Genomic DNA, 16,106 nt, shown 5'->3' with positions numbered 1-16,106 from the left:
ATTTTAACCACTATTTAACAAGTGTTAATCAGAAAATTATATAATGTGAAAGGTCTGCGCATTAAATCAATAATAGAACAGAGATTAGAAGTCCTGTCTTCAGTCCACTAGATCCTGCTAACAGTTTCCACATATGGTACATGATATTTCAACTTAAGCCATCTTATGCTGTGGATTTAGAAACTGGAATCACTTGGCTTTAAGATCCCAATGGACGGGTTTTATTGTTAATGTAATGTTTGGAAAGTTCTAAGAAAATATATTGTTACAGGAGTTATAATTAATTGTAGCCACATCTATTAATTAATTCAAAACTGCAATAAATTAGTTGTAATATTGTAAAAACTACAGATGTTCCTGTAAGTCCAAATTATATAGTAACAATACTATTCTTTTTATTTAAACTACAGCAGAAAAAATATTCATCAATCATAGCATAAATCAGCATGTATATCACTAAATGTAAGTCTGTCATCTTTGTTCGCATACAGATTTATAATTGGAGATCTTTCAGATTCTGAAAGTGATATATTTGAGCAGTTGAAGGAATGGGACACAAATTCAGCAGAAGAGCAACAAAAGGCTTTCTGCCATGGGATAGAACTCATTCCCTGGTACGTGTTATCTATCAGGGCTGATGTCCATCAGTTCATGCAACAAGGGGCAACCGTCATTCATTATGACCAGGAGACACATCTCTCAGTGCGTTGCTTTCTTCAACTTCAGCCTGACAATAGTACTTTGACTTGGACAAAACCCACAACGGTTTGCCCTGCAAATGCTAAGGCAAAACTGAGTGTGCTGGGTAATACTGCCGAGCTTGGTAAATACCAGTTTCTTGGTAATACTGGACTGGTGGAAGGTTTTTTGGACTTGTTTTCAGCGAAGGCTGTATATATGGGACACTCTGGCATTGATATGCACACTGTGTGTGTTCAAAATAAACTTTGTAATATGTCCCTTGAAGAAAATGGTATAACACTACTTTATGGACTTCAGACTACTGATAATAAGTTGCTGCACTTTGTTGCTCCAAAATATACTGCCAGAATGCTGTATGATGGGTTGCTGGAATTGACTAAAGCTGTAAGAAAAATGAGAAGATTCCCTGATCAAAGACTACAGTGGCTACGGAAACAGTATGTCAGCCTTTACCAGGTAAAAGATGCTGTGATTTTGTGTAAGAAATGTTCAAAGATGCCAACAACTTAATGTAATGCAATTAGTTTCTATTATAAGTAAGCTAAGATTAAAGACGAGCACCAACTTTGTACTGTGGCTTAAGTCAATAAGATCTGATTCTCCACATAATGTTCTGTCAAACCTTGCATGTTTTCAATACAGTGAAGTTAAATCTTTTTTTATTATGAAGTTCTTCATATGTTTGGAGTTTTGGAATAAGTATTTTATTAAAGAAAAAGCAATGACTGTACTTGAAAAGGGTGCTGAAATATTGACTGTTGAGAGTTAGGGCCAAAAAAAACCCAAAATAGCAAACAAAATAGCCCTTTGGTATTCATTAAAAATTGCCTCCTCTCGATGTTTTGTCTTTCATTGGTCCTTAGAGATGTCTATATTACTGCTTAAGAAAATGTGTCTGTTCTTATTCTCCTTGTTTCATTAACGCTGAGAATTTTTGTAGGAGGATGGAAGGTTTGAAGGCCCAACCTTGGCTCAGGCTGTTGAACTGTTCGGAGGCAGGCGATGGAGTGCAAGAAACACAAGCACAGGAACTCTCACCAAAAGCACCGAGAAACCTAGTGTACAGAGAAACAACACTCTGGGAATAAGCGCAGCTAAGAAAAAGAAGAAAGTACTCATGAGGGTAGACCATTTTGTTATTCATGTATTTTGTTGCTTATCTGGCTGATTTGTTTCCTTCCTACAATTGCTGTGTAGCTAACTGTATTCTGAACCAGAGAAAAGAAGTTAGATCATAATTTTAAAATTGCTTATTGCAGTTTCAGGTTTTGGGCTTATTGTTTTCCATTAGTTTGGGTTTCTTTTCTCATGCTTGAAGCATTCTCAGGACATGTGGGTGCTGGGGCTAGCAGAAGGGGAGAGAATCTTGTCGAGACCTTTAGGTGCTGTATAAAGGTAAAATATTGGTAATAAGAAGAATATTAACATGCGAAGTGATGTTTGGAGGCTGGTGTCAGTTTCTTTGCTCCTTTTTGCTTTCATGTTCCCAAAAACATCACCACAGTTATTCCGCCTCAGGTTGGCATGCAGTTTTACCTTACGTGGCTGACAGGAACACTGGACTTTGTCTGGCAGACTCCTCTCTTTTCCTGGACTCAACCACTTTCAACAATAGCCAGGAGAGAGGAAAATGCAGGTCTAGCAGCTCTATGCTATCCATATGTTCTAGTGGGCAGGTAGGGGAGATCCTCAGATGACAAGATCTATCCTCTTTAGGGCTCCTATGCACCAGCGGAATAGTGTAAAACCAGCTGCACCACTTTAGAGAGGCATGATCATTGTTGTCTTCTGTGTGATGTCAAACTGAGGTAACACCTAATGGTCCCACACTTCATTATGTATCCTGTTTAAGTTGTCTCTTTTCTACTTAGATGGTTTCACTGGCAGTGCAGGTATGAACCTTACAGGAGCCTGTTTCGCAGGGAATAGCTGATTTATCTCATGGTTTTTTTACAGATTGCACTGATACAAAGAATGGGAAAAGTAGTGGTTTCCGGATGTTTATTATGGTACTCGTTATTTCTAGGGTGAAAGTGGAGAGGCCGCTGATGACGAAATGGCAACACGGAAGGCAAAAAGCTGTAAGGAATGTCGTAATAGAAGTGGTTCAGATCCTCAAGATATTGATGAACAAGATGAACCAGGTAGATATATGGCTCCAGTACTTAAAAGTCCCTCAGGGTTTTGCTCAAAATCTTTTTATACAGGCACTTTTTATGGTGTTAAAAATACATTTATGATATAAAACTACTTTTGCAGTTGAAACTCCAAATGCTATAAACTTCTAAATTAATTCCTGTAGCTGTTCATGATTGTTCTTTCATTTAGTTTCAGTAGCACTTCCTTTCCATTCAGATGAAATGGGTATATAAGTGTTGTTCAGAATGTATCTTTTTGACTGTCTTAGGACAAATCTAGAATCCCTTTAGTGTCTTACTACGCGTTAATGAATTATGATATAGATCTCTTGGACAAAAGCTTTTTTTATCGGGCCAGATATTGTAATTGTGCTGCAAACTTTTGTTTTCTCCATAGATCAAAATATTATTATTAATGCTTCTCCATCTAATAATCTGCCATCAAGAAGAGCTCACTCTCTGACAGCATCTGGATCCCCTAATTTAGGAGCTACAACACCTTCACCAGCAAGACCAGTCTCCTCTCCTGTAATGTCTTCAAGCAAGAGTCAGTCTAGGTAAGGACAAAATCAATGCTTTGATTTAAAAAGAAAAAACATTACCGTTACTTAATTACCATCAAACGTGGTTTTCGTGCCAACCTGATGAAATCTGACAAAAACAATGCCAGAAATGTCATTAGCCTTTTGATAGACATCTAAACCACATTGTAGAACAACATAGGACATTTAAGCTGAAATACCATGAATGTGAGGCTGGCTTTGTAGCAAGTCCCTGAGCAGCATGCTTCAGTTTGTCTGTTACAGAAGTAGATTGGAATGCTGTCCCAAAACTACACAAATATGGAGTTTAACTCTTTCTCCAGATCTTCTCCAAAACATAGTTATACATGTCTTCTGTATAATGAAAATCAACAGAAATCTTACAGAAGCATGAACTGAAGTGCTGAGGTTTCTCAGCACGAGTCATTTCTACCTGGGGGAGTATTAACTTTTGCTGACAGTCCTGGCAATGATTGCAGTACTGTCTCGGGGAACTGGAGGAACAGATTTGAAGTCTTTCTCTTACAGGCCTCTCCTCCTTGAACATTCATCCTTTTTCTGTCACTTAGGCAGTGCAAAAGGTCCTGTTGTGATTGTGCAGTGACATAGCGCACTAATGTATTAATTCTATAAATAGTAATAATGGTGGTGGCGGTAGTAGTAATAATAATAATATAACAATGATGATATGTCAGGGATGTGGATGGTACTTTATGACATACAAGAAGACAGTCTCAACAGAGGCCTTCCAGTGCCTTTTAACAGAATGAATACTGAGGTGTGGTTATGAGTATGAATCTTTGGGTTTCCAAGAAAGCAATGGTAAACAGTAGAAGAGATTACTGCTGCTGGTAAAACATTATTTTTGAAGAGACATGTCTCGTGTAATGGCTTATGTTCTGTATTTCTTAGGGATTTTTTTTACACTTAAAACAGTTGGGTTTGGCAATAGATGTGAGTAGTAGAGCCACCTGTGGACATCTGTGGCTGGCTGCTTCTCCTTTTAACACTGCTTTCTGAAACTCTTACTATGTTCTTTACTTTTTGTTCTTCACTGTCATTCACAACCATGGGATGAACATGCCAGGCTAGGATTTATGTCTGAACCGAAGAAATACTGCTTTACCACCTCTGGAAAATGCTTGTCTGTTTTGCAGATCTGCTATTTGCTTTTATGCCAAAATAATCGTTGTTCTCTAAATGAGATTAAAAGACTCAATGGAGAACTTGCATTCCCAGGGGAAGGACAGCAAATGTTCCTTTAAATCCTCTCAGTCCTGGGTTTCTGTACAGATCCCGACACAGCTTAGCACTGTGGGCCTCCCTGAGTTATGACAAGTTTTCCCCGGCAAAGTTGTCTGGAAACTCCGCAGCGTCGCTTGGTAGAGCTCGCCCCAACCTGATAGAACTATTCTTGATAGAATTTGCTCAGGATACAGCTGTATGGCTGTTTCATCTGTCCTGAGGAAATCTTCCTCAGAACAGAGTTACATGTTTTATCCATTACCCTGACCTAGTTTTCATGAGCTGTTAAGAGACTTGGAGCACTGGAGAGAGTCTTATTCTTGTTATTTACCTTTTGGACCCTTGATAGGTCTGAATTGTGCTTGCCAGTTTTCAGTACCTTCAAGCAATCCGCCCACAGTCATGGCATGTCCTACTGCCTTGTGTTACGTTAAATAAATGGCAGTCTGTCAGGCAATAACATATGCCACAGCTTACTTCAGCCACTTCAGATAGAACACACACCAAAAATGAAAATGATGTCTTAGAGACAGGCAAGCACCACGGGGGACCAAACGAGAGCTGAGCCAATTGCTGAACAGTGCAGAGCAATGTGAACTTGAGCCTTTCGGCCCCACTCAGAAGAAGTGGCAGATGGATGCCTCTAGCAGTGGAGCTATAACTGATGGAGAAGCAGACTGGGGCAGTGGTCCACAAGCTGTGGTATGTATAGACTGCAAGCAGTGCAGTATTCTTCCTGGAAGCTTCTGCCCTTAACAGCAGTGGTACACAAGCAAAGTAAGTTTGGGAACCCACACAGGCTGAACACAGACATCTTTTGTTTCTTCTTGCTCCATTTTTGTTGTTGATTCTGCATTCTCATAAAAATCAAGTTACATACTTAGTTATACCCAAACAGTTTTGTCAGTAGCATCATAAATTAAGACAAAATGAAGTGTCCATTTTCCAAAGTAACAGCAAGTTGGAATGACCTGGGTAATGAAATAACCTAGGAAATACAGGATCCACTGGGAGTGCTTGTCCGCGTTTGTATGGCTCTGCACAGATTAGAGCCAATAGAATTTATTAATTCAGAATAGCATCTGAATTTAGACTCAAACGCTGACAAGGCTTAGTAGTTGCAGGCATTGTTGGACATGAGCTGGGTGTGCACGTTAGATGAGTGCGTGATCCCTCACAGAACCCAGCACTTAGGAGAGTGGGGAGCACAGAGTCCTACCAGGCTCCACAGAAACCTTTGCAGCACAGAAAGCTTAGCTGGTAACAAATGATGGTTAGCTGCAGTGTAGCAGCTAGGAGGAGAGCAAGAGAGATTTCTAATTCTTTTTCTCTTTCTCTTGCCATAGAATATGTGCATTAACTTTCCCTGATCAGTCACTTAGATCAGTGTCTCCACCAAGTGAGAAGCGCTAAATAAAATACAATTTCTTAAAATGAAAAAAAAAATCTAAATATAATGATAACAATTTAAAAAGAGGAGGACCTGGCTATCTTTGTACATTTTAAATAATAGTAATTCTTACAGGTAGAGATATTTTTACATATATAACTCCCAACCTTGATATTCCTGACCTCCTTACATATAATTTACATTAAGACTAAATCCTTGTACAATTCAGATGTCCAGATAATTTCTGAACACAGGTAGCCTGCAGCAGTTTTCTGTCATTCTTTCAAAGCAGATGTGCATCTAGCAAATTCCCAAGTTCTTTGGAAATCTAGTGCCGCCTGTAAGGTGGAGGAAGCAGGGGAAAGGGTAGTAATGCCACTGGGAAACAGATAACAGGATATGGAGAATTAGAGATGAGAGCTGTTTTGTGAAGAGAGAGTAAACTCTCTCTCTCTCATTAGCTGTATACAGGTATAATCCAGACTGCTACGAATTACAGTTTTGCTTGGTGGTGGTAGTGGGGTTTTCTTGGGTTTTTTGGCTTTTTTTTAACAACCTGTATTTATTACCTGTGGAATGATTGTGGAAGATACTCTTTAGTGATCAGATCTGGTGAAATGCTGAACATTATCATCTGCTGCTGGTCTTCAGTTCAGTACTCTACAGTTCCAGTCTGTTTTCTAGAGTCAAGAGACTTTCCTCATCGTGGTTTATTTTTCTTGTCTGATAAAAATGTTGGGAAGGATTTTGGCCAAAAAGTTACATGCAGTATGTCAATACTTGCCATAGTGATGTCAAACAAATTGACCATTATCAACTGAAGTAGGTGGTATTTTTTAATACTTTTAAATCACATTCTGTTTTCAGTTGCATGCATCCATCCCAGGCCAGCAGTGAACTGAGGAATCCGATCTAGCATATTTATGTAAAAAGTTGTCTGCTTGGAGCAAGTGGACAGGACAACAAGCTGGTCCTGTTTTTCCATCACAGCTGTTGAAACTATGGGTTCTGAACCGATGGCAGAATTAATAGATTAATGGATTTGTAGATTTGAATCTAACGGAGCAATGAAGTCTGACACACGGTCACATAGTCTGATATTTTGAAACAAATACTGTAACTTCTGGAGTTAGTTATGGTTTGAACTAGACAATTCTTGATGTTTGTGCTGGCTTCTTAGATCCCTCCCTTTCCAGGGTGCTGGTACTGGCAGATCCCATTCTGCAGTGTGCGTTCATTGGTGTTTAGGCACAGGAAGGGGCTCAAGAGCTTGGCCCATCTTGCTGTCATCGTTGCAGATTAGTACATGAAATTCACTACGGACTTGTTTATACTACTCAAGGAATAGTTCAAGTCAGGGCCTAACTACACTTACTAGTGTAAATCCTGTAGTAGCCTCAAGATTTTGGGATGTGACTTCTGGAAATGTACTGGTTCTGCTTCAGAAACTTTGTTCAGCTGCACAACTTAGGTTAACAATTGCTGTTACAAAGAAATTGGCTGGGCTTCATGTTACTCAAGTCCACTAAAATAATTAGCCTCAAACAGCTAGTCGTTTCTGTGATTGTTTTCTGGTTTTGCTCTCAAGAAATTCCAGTCTGCTTTCCTTCCTTCAGCCCATGAAGCTGAAAGGAGGAAACCTTTAGAACCTCATTTCTAGAAGGAAATGGCCTCCAGAGGCTACTGTCCAAGCCTAAAAGAAGAGGAGGACTGTAGTTTGACCTGTCTTTCAGGATTATCATCAGATACCTCACTGTTCTTGGGCAGTATCCAGGAAACCCATGGACTAGGAAACAATGAGAATTGAGTGCCAGGAAAGGGGAAGGGTTATCCTTGTTAAAATCTGCACCTTTAATGTTCCCAGATATAAGAAACCCCAGGTGCACAAGGACAATATTTGTTTTTCTTGCATATCCAGTCAGAATATTACTGTTTTATTTTGACAGCGCAGAGCTTTAAGGAATTATACATCCCTTTTATTTTTCCCTTAGCAAATCTTCAACGAACCTCATAAACAGCCTGCGCTACAAGAATACTGGCATTGTTTTCTTTAAAGAGAAAATGAGAATGCTTTCATTTGTGCCATTTGCATCAGGCCCTTTTGCACATGGAAGAGTTTTAAATAGCACGCATATACATTACTAATTCTGGCAAAGCCTGCAGTTGTCTTGAGGGAAAAGAATAGCTGCTATAAACCGAGAAGGTACAAACTGTCGTTATGCATCCTATAAGATACTGCTTTATTTGCTTCTTCCAGATATTGGTAATAAATGCATTAAGGAGAGCACAAATGAAGTGTTAATGCAGTAATGCATAATATTTCAATATGTGGAAATTTAACATAACCAAACTACAGCAGTCTCTTTCTGATTTAGCACATGGAGCAGCAGTAGCTGGCATGGCCGTGTTAAAGGAGGAATGAAGGGGTTTCAGAACTTCATGGTGTCTGATAGTAACATGACTTTTGTGGAATTTGTAGAGCTCTTCAAATCTTTCAGGTAAAATATATTTTTATTCTGTACTGATCTCATTTGACCAAGTTCATAAAAGAGCAGAAATTGAACTTTTAAACTTTTTTCACAGTGTTCGTAGCCGCAAGGATCTTAAAGACCTCTTCGATGTCTATGCTGTCCCTTGCAATCGATCCGGTTTAGAGCCTGCTCCACTTTATACTAATTTGAAGATCGATGAAAATAGCAGTGGATTCCAGCCTGATTTAGGTTTGTTAAAGAGGAAAATACAGCTATTAGACTGCTGAACAGCTTCAGTTATTGGCCTTAAGAAAAAGTGTCCCAGTCAGTCTCATAGAGGACAATCAATTATAAGTTTAGGTAGAGGATTGCTGCTGTATCTCCACTAACACCTAGCTAGCAGGCTATAAGGCAGGTTCTTTGTTCAGAAATGAAGGTGAAGAAATGCATTCCTGCTTTACATTAGCCAGATATATTTGTAACTGGTATAGCAGAGACATAAAACTTGTTGCTGAGTGGCTGAGCCCAACACAGGATCTGTATCTGGTTGTAGGAGCTCTGGAATCTGCTGTACGGCTAAAACAGCGAGGAAATGTAGGGAGGATAAATGAAGAGGCTGTACTCTGTGTCTCATTTGGTTGGTGTTTTCCCATTTGGTTTCCTAGTGGATCTACTTTATGTGGGACGAGAGGGAAGGAAACCTCTGTCCCCCTTTACATTCCCCACTTACCATCATCTAAGTCTGGAGCTTTAAAGAACACAGTCTGCCAAGCAGCCTGTGGGGAGGGTGCAGTACAATTGGCATCTGGGACTGGAAGAAGATAAATGGTGATTGCACAGGAAGGGTATGGGGTTTTACACAGTGAAAGAAAAGCTTTGAGGCTGCATGTGGTGGTGAGAGGAAGCTGGGAGGTCCTGGGTGACAGTGAGTGAGACACTGTGGATCCATGTTAAAGGTTCCAGGATTTTATTTGTAGTAATTGAATACTTATATAGTCCGCTCCCACTGTTTCATAAACACTTAATGCTCTTTCTTCTATTAGTGAATAGAAACAAGATGGTTTTCTAATTTACTATGTCAGTGATAAAATATTCAATCAGGTATTCATGTGTATTATATATTACATTATATTCTATACAGTATATACAATATACATAATTATATTGCTTATATTTATATTTCCTTTTTTTTCTTTTAAGATTTGTTGACTAGGAATGTTTCAGACCTTGGTTTGTTCATTAAGAGCAGACAGCAGCTCTCAGATAACCAAAGGCAAATATCTGATGCTATTGCTGCTGCCAGTATCGTAACCAATGGTACTGGAGTTGAAAGCACATCGCTGGGAATATTTGGAGTGGGAATCCAGCAGCTAAACGACTTTCTAGTGAATTGCCAAGGAGAACACTGCACCTATGATGAAATCCTCAGTATTATCCAGGTCTGTAATACAAACATCTTGCAATTCCTTTTACTTGAACTCTTGTTACTTCTGTTTTCCCCACCACCTTGTATTCAGAATAGGATATCTGTGTGGGTATCTCCTTTCACACAAATGTTGTCAGTACAGTTTACTTGAATTTAAAATTTAATACTATCTTTATTGTGGGCTATAAAATTGTGCAGATGTCCATAAAAAGAAAAAAAAAAATGCAAATAAACAGTTTTATTGGCTATGCATGCTTTACCCAGAAAGGGATGTTACCACTTGTAATCATGACAGTGTATTGTTTTCTCCTTGTCTGTGACCACCTTTGATAGAACTTAACCCTAATTTGGAACTTTAAAAAGCACCATTTCCACATATATTTATTTTAATATAAAAATTTTCCAGAGCAAACATGGCTATTTTGTTCCTATACGTACAATGGCTGAAGTGATTAGAAAGTATGTAGAAAACTCTGAATTCCTCCAAACATGCGTAATTAATATACTCCAAAATTAAGCCCCCACTTAGCAGTTAACAAAGGCTAAAAACTGTATATTTCAACTATCAACATGTAATATAAAATTGCAAAGTGTAAAAGACAGAAATTCTAAACAAACATCACGTTAGCATGCCACAAGTCTCTAATTCCAGATGGTGGTATGTTGTGTTTAAGCACAATAGATAGAAGGATGCCTGATTATAGATCCTTTTTAATTTCAGCTTAAGTGTTGACTCTGCTTTGAACAGGAGGTTGGATTCGATGACCTCCCAACATCTTTTCCAACCTGAATGATTCTATGATTTACAATTGTGAGTTTAGTATGCTTGTTTAGTGATTTGTAAAACAAGCATTGAGCATATTGCAGGCACCTAATTACTTTAGCCATGAAAAGGCTGGTTTTAGATACAAATTGGTTAGTTCAATGAGCAGACTACACTATGAAAATATGAAAAAGCCATACTTCTAAAAATTGTTATTATATATCTCTTAAATTTCTTCCTCTGTATAGAAATTTGAACCCAGTGTGAATATGTGCCAGCAGGGGCTGCTATCTTTTGAAGGATTTGCAAGGTAACTATTTATGTGTTAATTTTTATATATATAAGAAAAGATGACACCAGTGTACTGATGTTTGTATGACAGTTACAAATTACTTAACGCAGCATAAAATTTCCTCGCATCTTCTCACCTCTAGATTTTTGATGGATAAAGACAACTTTGCCTCCAAAAACGATGAGTCACAAGAGAATGCTGAGGACTTGCAGTTTCCACTGTCGTATTACTACATCGAATCTTCACACAATACTTACCTTACTGGCCATCAGCTTAAAGGGGAGTCCTCAGTAGAGCTCTACAGCCAGGTATGCAGGATCGGATCGTTGTGTAGTTTTCAACATGAACTTGTTTGTTTAACTGGCAGGTCACAGAAGCATGACCTTTTTGCTTTGAAAATCTAAATGTCGTAAAGCCCTGCTTGCAAAAAGTTGGAAAACATGATGTGTGGGAAAGCTGCATGTAAGCACAGTTGTGCTCAAATGCCTTTTCGAAGGCAAAAAAACGGTTTTAGTTTGAGATTCATAGCATTTAGACACCAGTTGGTCTGACCCAACCTACTAAAATTAGACTTTCCCACAGGAAAGACTGATCTAATATTTTAGTTCATTCAGATGTCAGAAACGCTGCTCAAATACTGTACATTGCACTGCAAAGACAAATTTCAAATGGAACTATAACTTCTAAAAACATTACTTCTAGGAATATTCTGTGGTGTTTTAAATTTTATGCCTGATTGGCGGTGAACAGGAAAAGAACGATTTCTCCCTAGGGCTTTTGATTCTGTGCTTGTTTGAAAAAAAAAAAATACTAAAAAAAATATATATATATTTGTGTGTCTGTATTTACCAAATGCTAGAGAAAGCATCAAACTTCCTGCGAGTAGTGTTTTCATTACTCTAAATGTTAATGACTCACTATTGAGAAGGGCTCATCTGGTGTCCCATGTGCTGCTTCGCCTGGAGTTGTAAGACAGAGGGGTGAGGCTGTGTTAGGAAAGCCAGAATAATAGGATTGCATTGAATAATGCAATTGCAAAGGAGGTTCCTGTAGTAGCACTCCACAGAGTGGTGTGAGTATTATATTTGGAGTAGATGGGAAGTGAGATAGAGCTCAGCTGGCTCCAAAATTTGCACGATGCAGAAAAGCTTCTTCCTGTCCCTCAAGAAGCTGTCACCAGAAGAGAAGGGGCACTTTGTTCTGGCTCAGTGTGTCTGGAAGTGGTGGTGTGCCAGCTATGGACACAACTGCCTGAAATCTAATTATTCAGGTTTTGAATAGGAGAAGTAATTTTTTCTTTGTTCATTAATGTTTTTACTGGAAATTATTTTGATTGTAGAGATCTTTGTTTTGAGTAAAATATTTAATTGTAATACAGATAATTCTTTCAATGATAGGCATGCTAAATATTGATAGCAATAATAAACTGTGCTGCCAACAGATATATTAGCTTATCTTTCCCTCCATCCTTCCTCTTTGCTTTCTTCAGTCGTTTTCTAGCAAGTAGGGCTTTCTAAAATAAATAAATGACTAAATAAAAAATGGCTGGCTGGCTGTAAATTAGCCATGTACCATTATATCATTAAATATCAAGAATATCATTAAATAAGATGGCCTGGCACATTTCCATTCTAACTATCCTCATGGAAGTTGTTCATAAGACATTATTTTCAGACCTTCTTCAATCTAAAAAACTAACAACAACAACAACAAGAACCAAACTGCAGATGCTGTGCCCATAAGCTGTCATGGTAGCAAGCTGGAATAAATTGCCATGTTGCTTTATAGCTGCTTTTGCAGGCAGAAATATGAAAATGTTTCTCTCACTCAGAACATTAAGCTATACATTAAGAACCACTTTCTGCAAACAGATTCCATGTGTCCTGTGAGATACCATGAATTTCAAAGCTTTATGGTACTTCCCCTAAGAAAATAAATGCTTTCTTAATTTTCCTACTCTTTCTAAACCTAGGGAATGCAGTTAGCTGGGGACTGTAGCTTCTGTGGGCTATGCCTACTCCACAGAGATTGCTCATTCCAGCACTTTTGCTGAATCACTGGGCTTCCGTTTAGCTCTGCACTGTCTTCTGCTTTGATGGCACGAGACTGTGGCTCATACATGCTTACACTGTTCAATTGCATTGTAGGTTCTTTTACAAGGCTGCAGAAGTGTAGAATTAGACTGCTGGGACGGTGATGATGGGATGCCTATCATTTATCATGGGCACACCCTTACTACTAAGATCTCTTTTAAGGTATGCTGTTAATTGTACATAGAAACAAAAAATGAGACGAAAATCAGTAACTTTTTTTCTAATGAAGTAAAAAAATCACCTACTAGGAAAGTACAAATCCTAATGGGCTAAATCCTAGTAGAATATGAACTATGTACTACATCAGACATGAACTCCTCAGTTGTGAATGTTACGTTTTTCAGATTAGTTTTTTTAGCATACGTACTGTTATTTTCTGTCTTTTTATTGTCAACATAACTATAAGAAGATGTTACCAGTCCTGTTGTAACAAGATGCTATGTTGACCTGTAGGAGCTTGTTTTGAAAGCAAATTGTGGATTATTTCTCCTTAGAGGGGAAAACAGATGCCTGCCTTTCTCCCCTTTCAACTAACATTAAGTTAACTGAACGCTGCAAAATAATCACATTCTTTCAATGACTTTCTTTCGCACAGGAGGTAGTTGAAGCTATTGATCGCAATGCATTTATCACCTCTGACATGCCAATTATCATATCAATAGAAAACCACTGTTCATTGCCTCAGCAGCGCAAGATGGCTGAAATTTTCAAGGTAGGCCATAAATTGTGATACGTTATTCTAAGCATATGCCTTGGGATTTTCCATACATCACATGTTCTCGATTATTTCAGAATGTATTTGGAGATAAGCTGGTAACGAAGTTTTTATTTGAGAGTGACTTTTCTGATGATCCCATGCTTCCTTCACCTGGCCAACTGAAAAGAAAAATCCTGCTTAAAAACAAGAAGCTGAAAGCCCATCAAACACCAGTGGATATATTGAAACAAAAGGTAAAGTCCTTCCTTAATAGCAAGCAGTGAGACCTAACTTTTGTTAGAAATAATTCATTTGTGTTTGAAGTTTTTGCTATTCCAATATGTACAGCAGAATAATCTAATGCATATTCATGCTTGGAAGACTCACAGTGGATTGCAGCACTTTCAAATAAGTAGATAAGACATATAATAAAGTATAGATACAGCATAACAAAATGTTAATGTATTTTAGTTTTATAATACTTCATAATATTATGATTAGCACCGCATGCCCTATGTGATAAACATAATGGAAGTTGCACTCCGAGGCTGTAACATTTGCTATTCATGGTTGTTGAGAAACAGAGATAATGCATTGAGTACGTGTGCCTATATACAGTATGTAGTGATTTTTAGCAGAATACTGCTTTGTTTATTTCTCATATTCAAGCCAGGCAAATACTCTCTTTCCTACTTTTTGGGGGGACAGCTATTCAAGTAGTGCTTATACATATAGGAGAATTTTTTGGTTTCTAAAAAAATTAGGGCTGCATCTCTGGTAGCTTCAATTTAACAGGGTCTATGTTTAGTCAGCAATTAGAGTGAAACCTTGAAAACTTAATTGCTTTTACCCAAGATGTAAACACAATTGAATTAGAATTGAATTATTATATCGGAATAAGTAAATCACACTGATCATACCAGTGTATGGACATTCTCCATCTTCTAAAAAAGTTTTAAACTGTTTCCAAAACAGCATACCTCAGACTGGAAAAAGGCAGTCTTGCTCTGAATAATGTGCAAAGTGGACATTTTCTCGTAATTAATCAGGTTTCATATCTTACTGGGTGGTTTTCTACCAGTACAAGTTTTCTTTGTATTCAAACCCTTAAAATGGTATTTTAGTCTGATCTGAACAAGCTTTCTTATGTCTTATTGTATCTATTCAGTGCTTTCATATAAATAAAATAAGATGCAAACAGTGATGAAAACTCTTTTGCTTTTTAAAAATACTTACCAATAATGTAATCAGTGGTTCTGTTGCTGTAGGCTCACCAGCTGGCACATATGCAAGCACAGGCTAGCAATGGTGCTAGCAACCCCACACCTACCAACGAAGAGGAAGAAGATGAAGAGGATGAATATGACTATGACTATGAATCACTCTCTGATGGTAACCATATATATTTGTTTATTTATTACAGTGCTGTTGTTAGAACTGTAGCAATAAGGCATGTAAATATTCTAGTTCAGGAATGATGTAGCTAAGTTGATGTTAGCTTGTGAGAGAAAGATTTACTAAATATCCTCAGTGGCCCTTTGGTGTGGTAGTCTATAATACTGCGAAAATAATTTGACTATGGAGGGGACTGGAGTGTGACTTTAACTTCAGTCATTAGATGTTTTATGTGTGCAGTGTATGCTAAATTGTTGTGTTTATAAATTATATCTTATGTTATTTTTATTATGCAAAAATGATTGTTTTCATAGTGTACTCTACATTCGCTTGTATGGCCTTCCCTAAGGAGTTTAGACACCTCAGGGTTCACAACAGGCTTAGCCCTTGTATCTTCATGACTGCCATTAAATTGACCTAAGATGCAGATTCTCCAAACTCCTCCTTGGTTACTGTCTAATCCCAGGGACCCCTGAAGTACCTATTTTAGTTACGCTTTCAGCATCAGCTGTTCATTTCATGCGTAAAGGTAGAGAAGCCACTGAGTCCCTGGCTTGTTCAATAAAGATGGCTTTATTAAAGCTTTAGCTGCTCAGTGGAAAAATGGCAAGGCATGCCTTCCTGACATGCTTTGTAAGTTCGTGTGCTGTCTACGCTTCAGCTATCCTAGCCTTCAGGATCTGGCAGCTTAGCATAAATCCACCTTTAGGGGCAGTTTATAGATTGGATATAATGATTGGCACGCCAGAGGTGATAAAAAATACTGCAGTTAGTATCTTGCACTACTTCCTTAGCTCTCCAGTTGAGTCAGACATGTTTGATTTAACTACAGATGAAGGACAGAATGTGCCAGACTGAGGTGGCTGAGCTGAAGTCATGCATCTTGCTTCTCTTGCTGTGGGGCTGGTAGATTCTGGTAGAGCAAACAGCTGGAGTCAGAAACATTTGATCC

The 16,106-nt window shown here is 38.2% G+C and overlaps 1 protein-coding gene across 1 annotated transcript in view; it reads left to right on the top strand.

Moving 5' to 3' along the window:
* The window catches only part of PLCE1 (phospholipase C epsilon 1), a 135,471-nt gene that overhangs the window by 98,769 nt on the left and 20,596 nt on the right, over positions 1–16,106 (top strand). The window contains exons 7-19 of the mRNA XM_059821533.1: positions 492–1,158; positions 1,643–1,825; positions 2,729–2,846; positions 3,238–3,397; positions 8,393–8,515; positions 8,601–8,737; positions 9,689–9,927; positions 10,926–10,987; positions 11,112–11,277; positions 13,117–13,224; positions 13,658–13,774; positions 13,855–14,013; positions 15,028–15,151. Coding sequence (XP_059677516.1) covers positions 492–1,158; positions 1,643–1,825; positions 2,729–2,846; positions 3,238–3,397; positions 8,393–8,515; positions 8,601–8,737; positions 9,689–9,927; positions 10,926–10,987; positions 11,112–11,277; positions 13,117–13,224; positions 13,658–13,774; positions 13,855–14,013; positions 15,028–15,151 — 2,363 coding nt within the window. The remainder of the gene's footprint in view (positions 1–491; positions 1,159–1,642; positions 1,826–2,728; positions 2,847–3,237; positions 3,398–8,392; positions 8,516–8,600; positions 8,738–9,688; positions 9,928–10,925; positions 10,988–11,111; positions 11,278–13,116; positions 13,225–13,657; positions 13,775–13,854; positions 14,014–15,027; positions 15,152–16,106) is intronic.

The sequence above is a fragment of the Gavia stellata genome, chromosome 9, assembly GCF_030936135.1.
Source record: "Gavia stellata isolate bGavSte3 chromosome 9, bGavSte3.hap2, whole genome shotgun sequence".
NCBI classification, from domain to species: Eukaryota; Metazoa; Chordata; class Aves; order Gaviiformes; family Gaviidae; genus Gavia; species Gavia stellata.
This window is presented reverse-complemented; position numbering and strand designations above follow the sequence as displayed.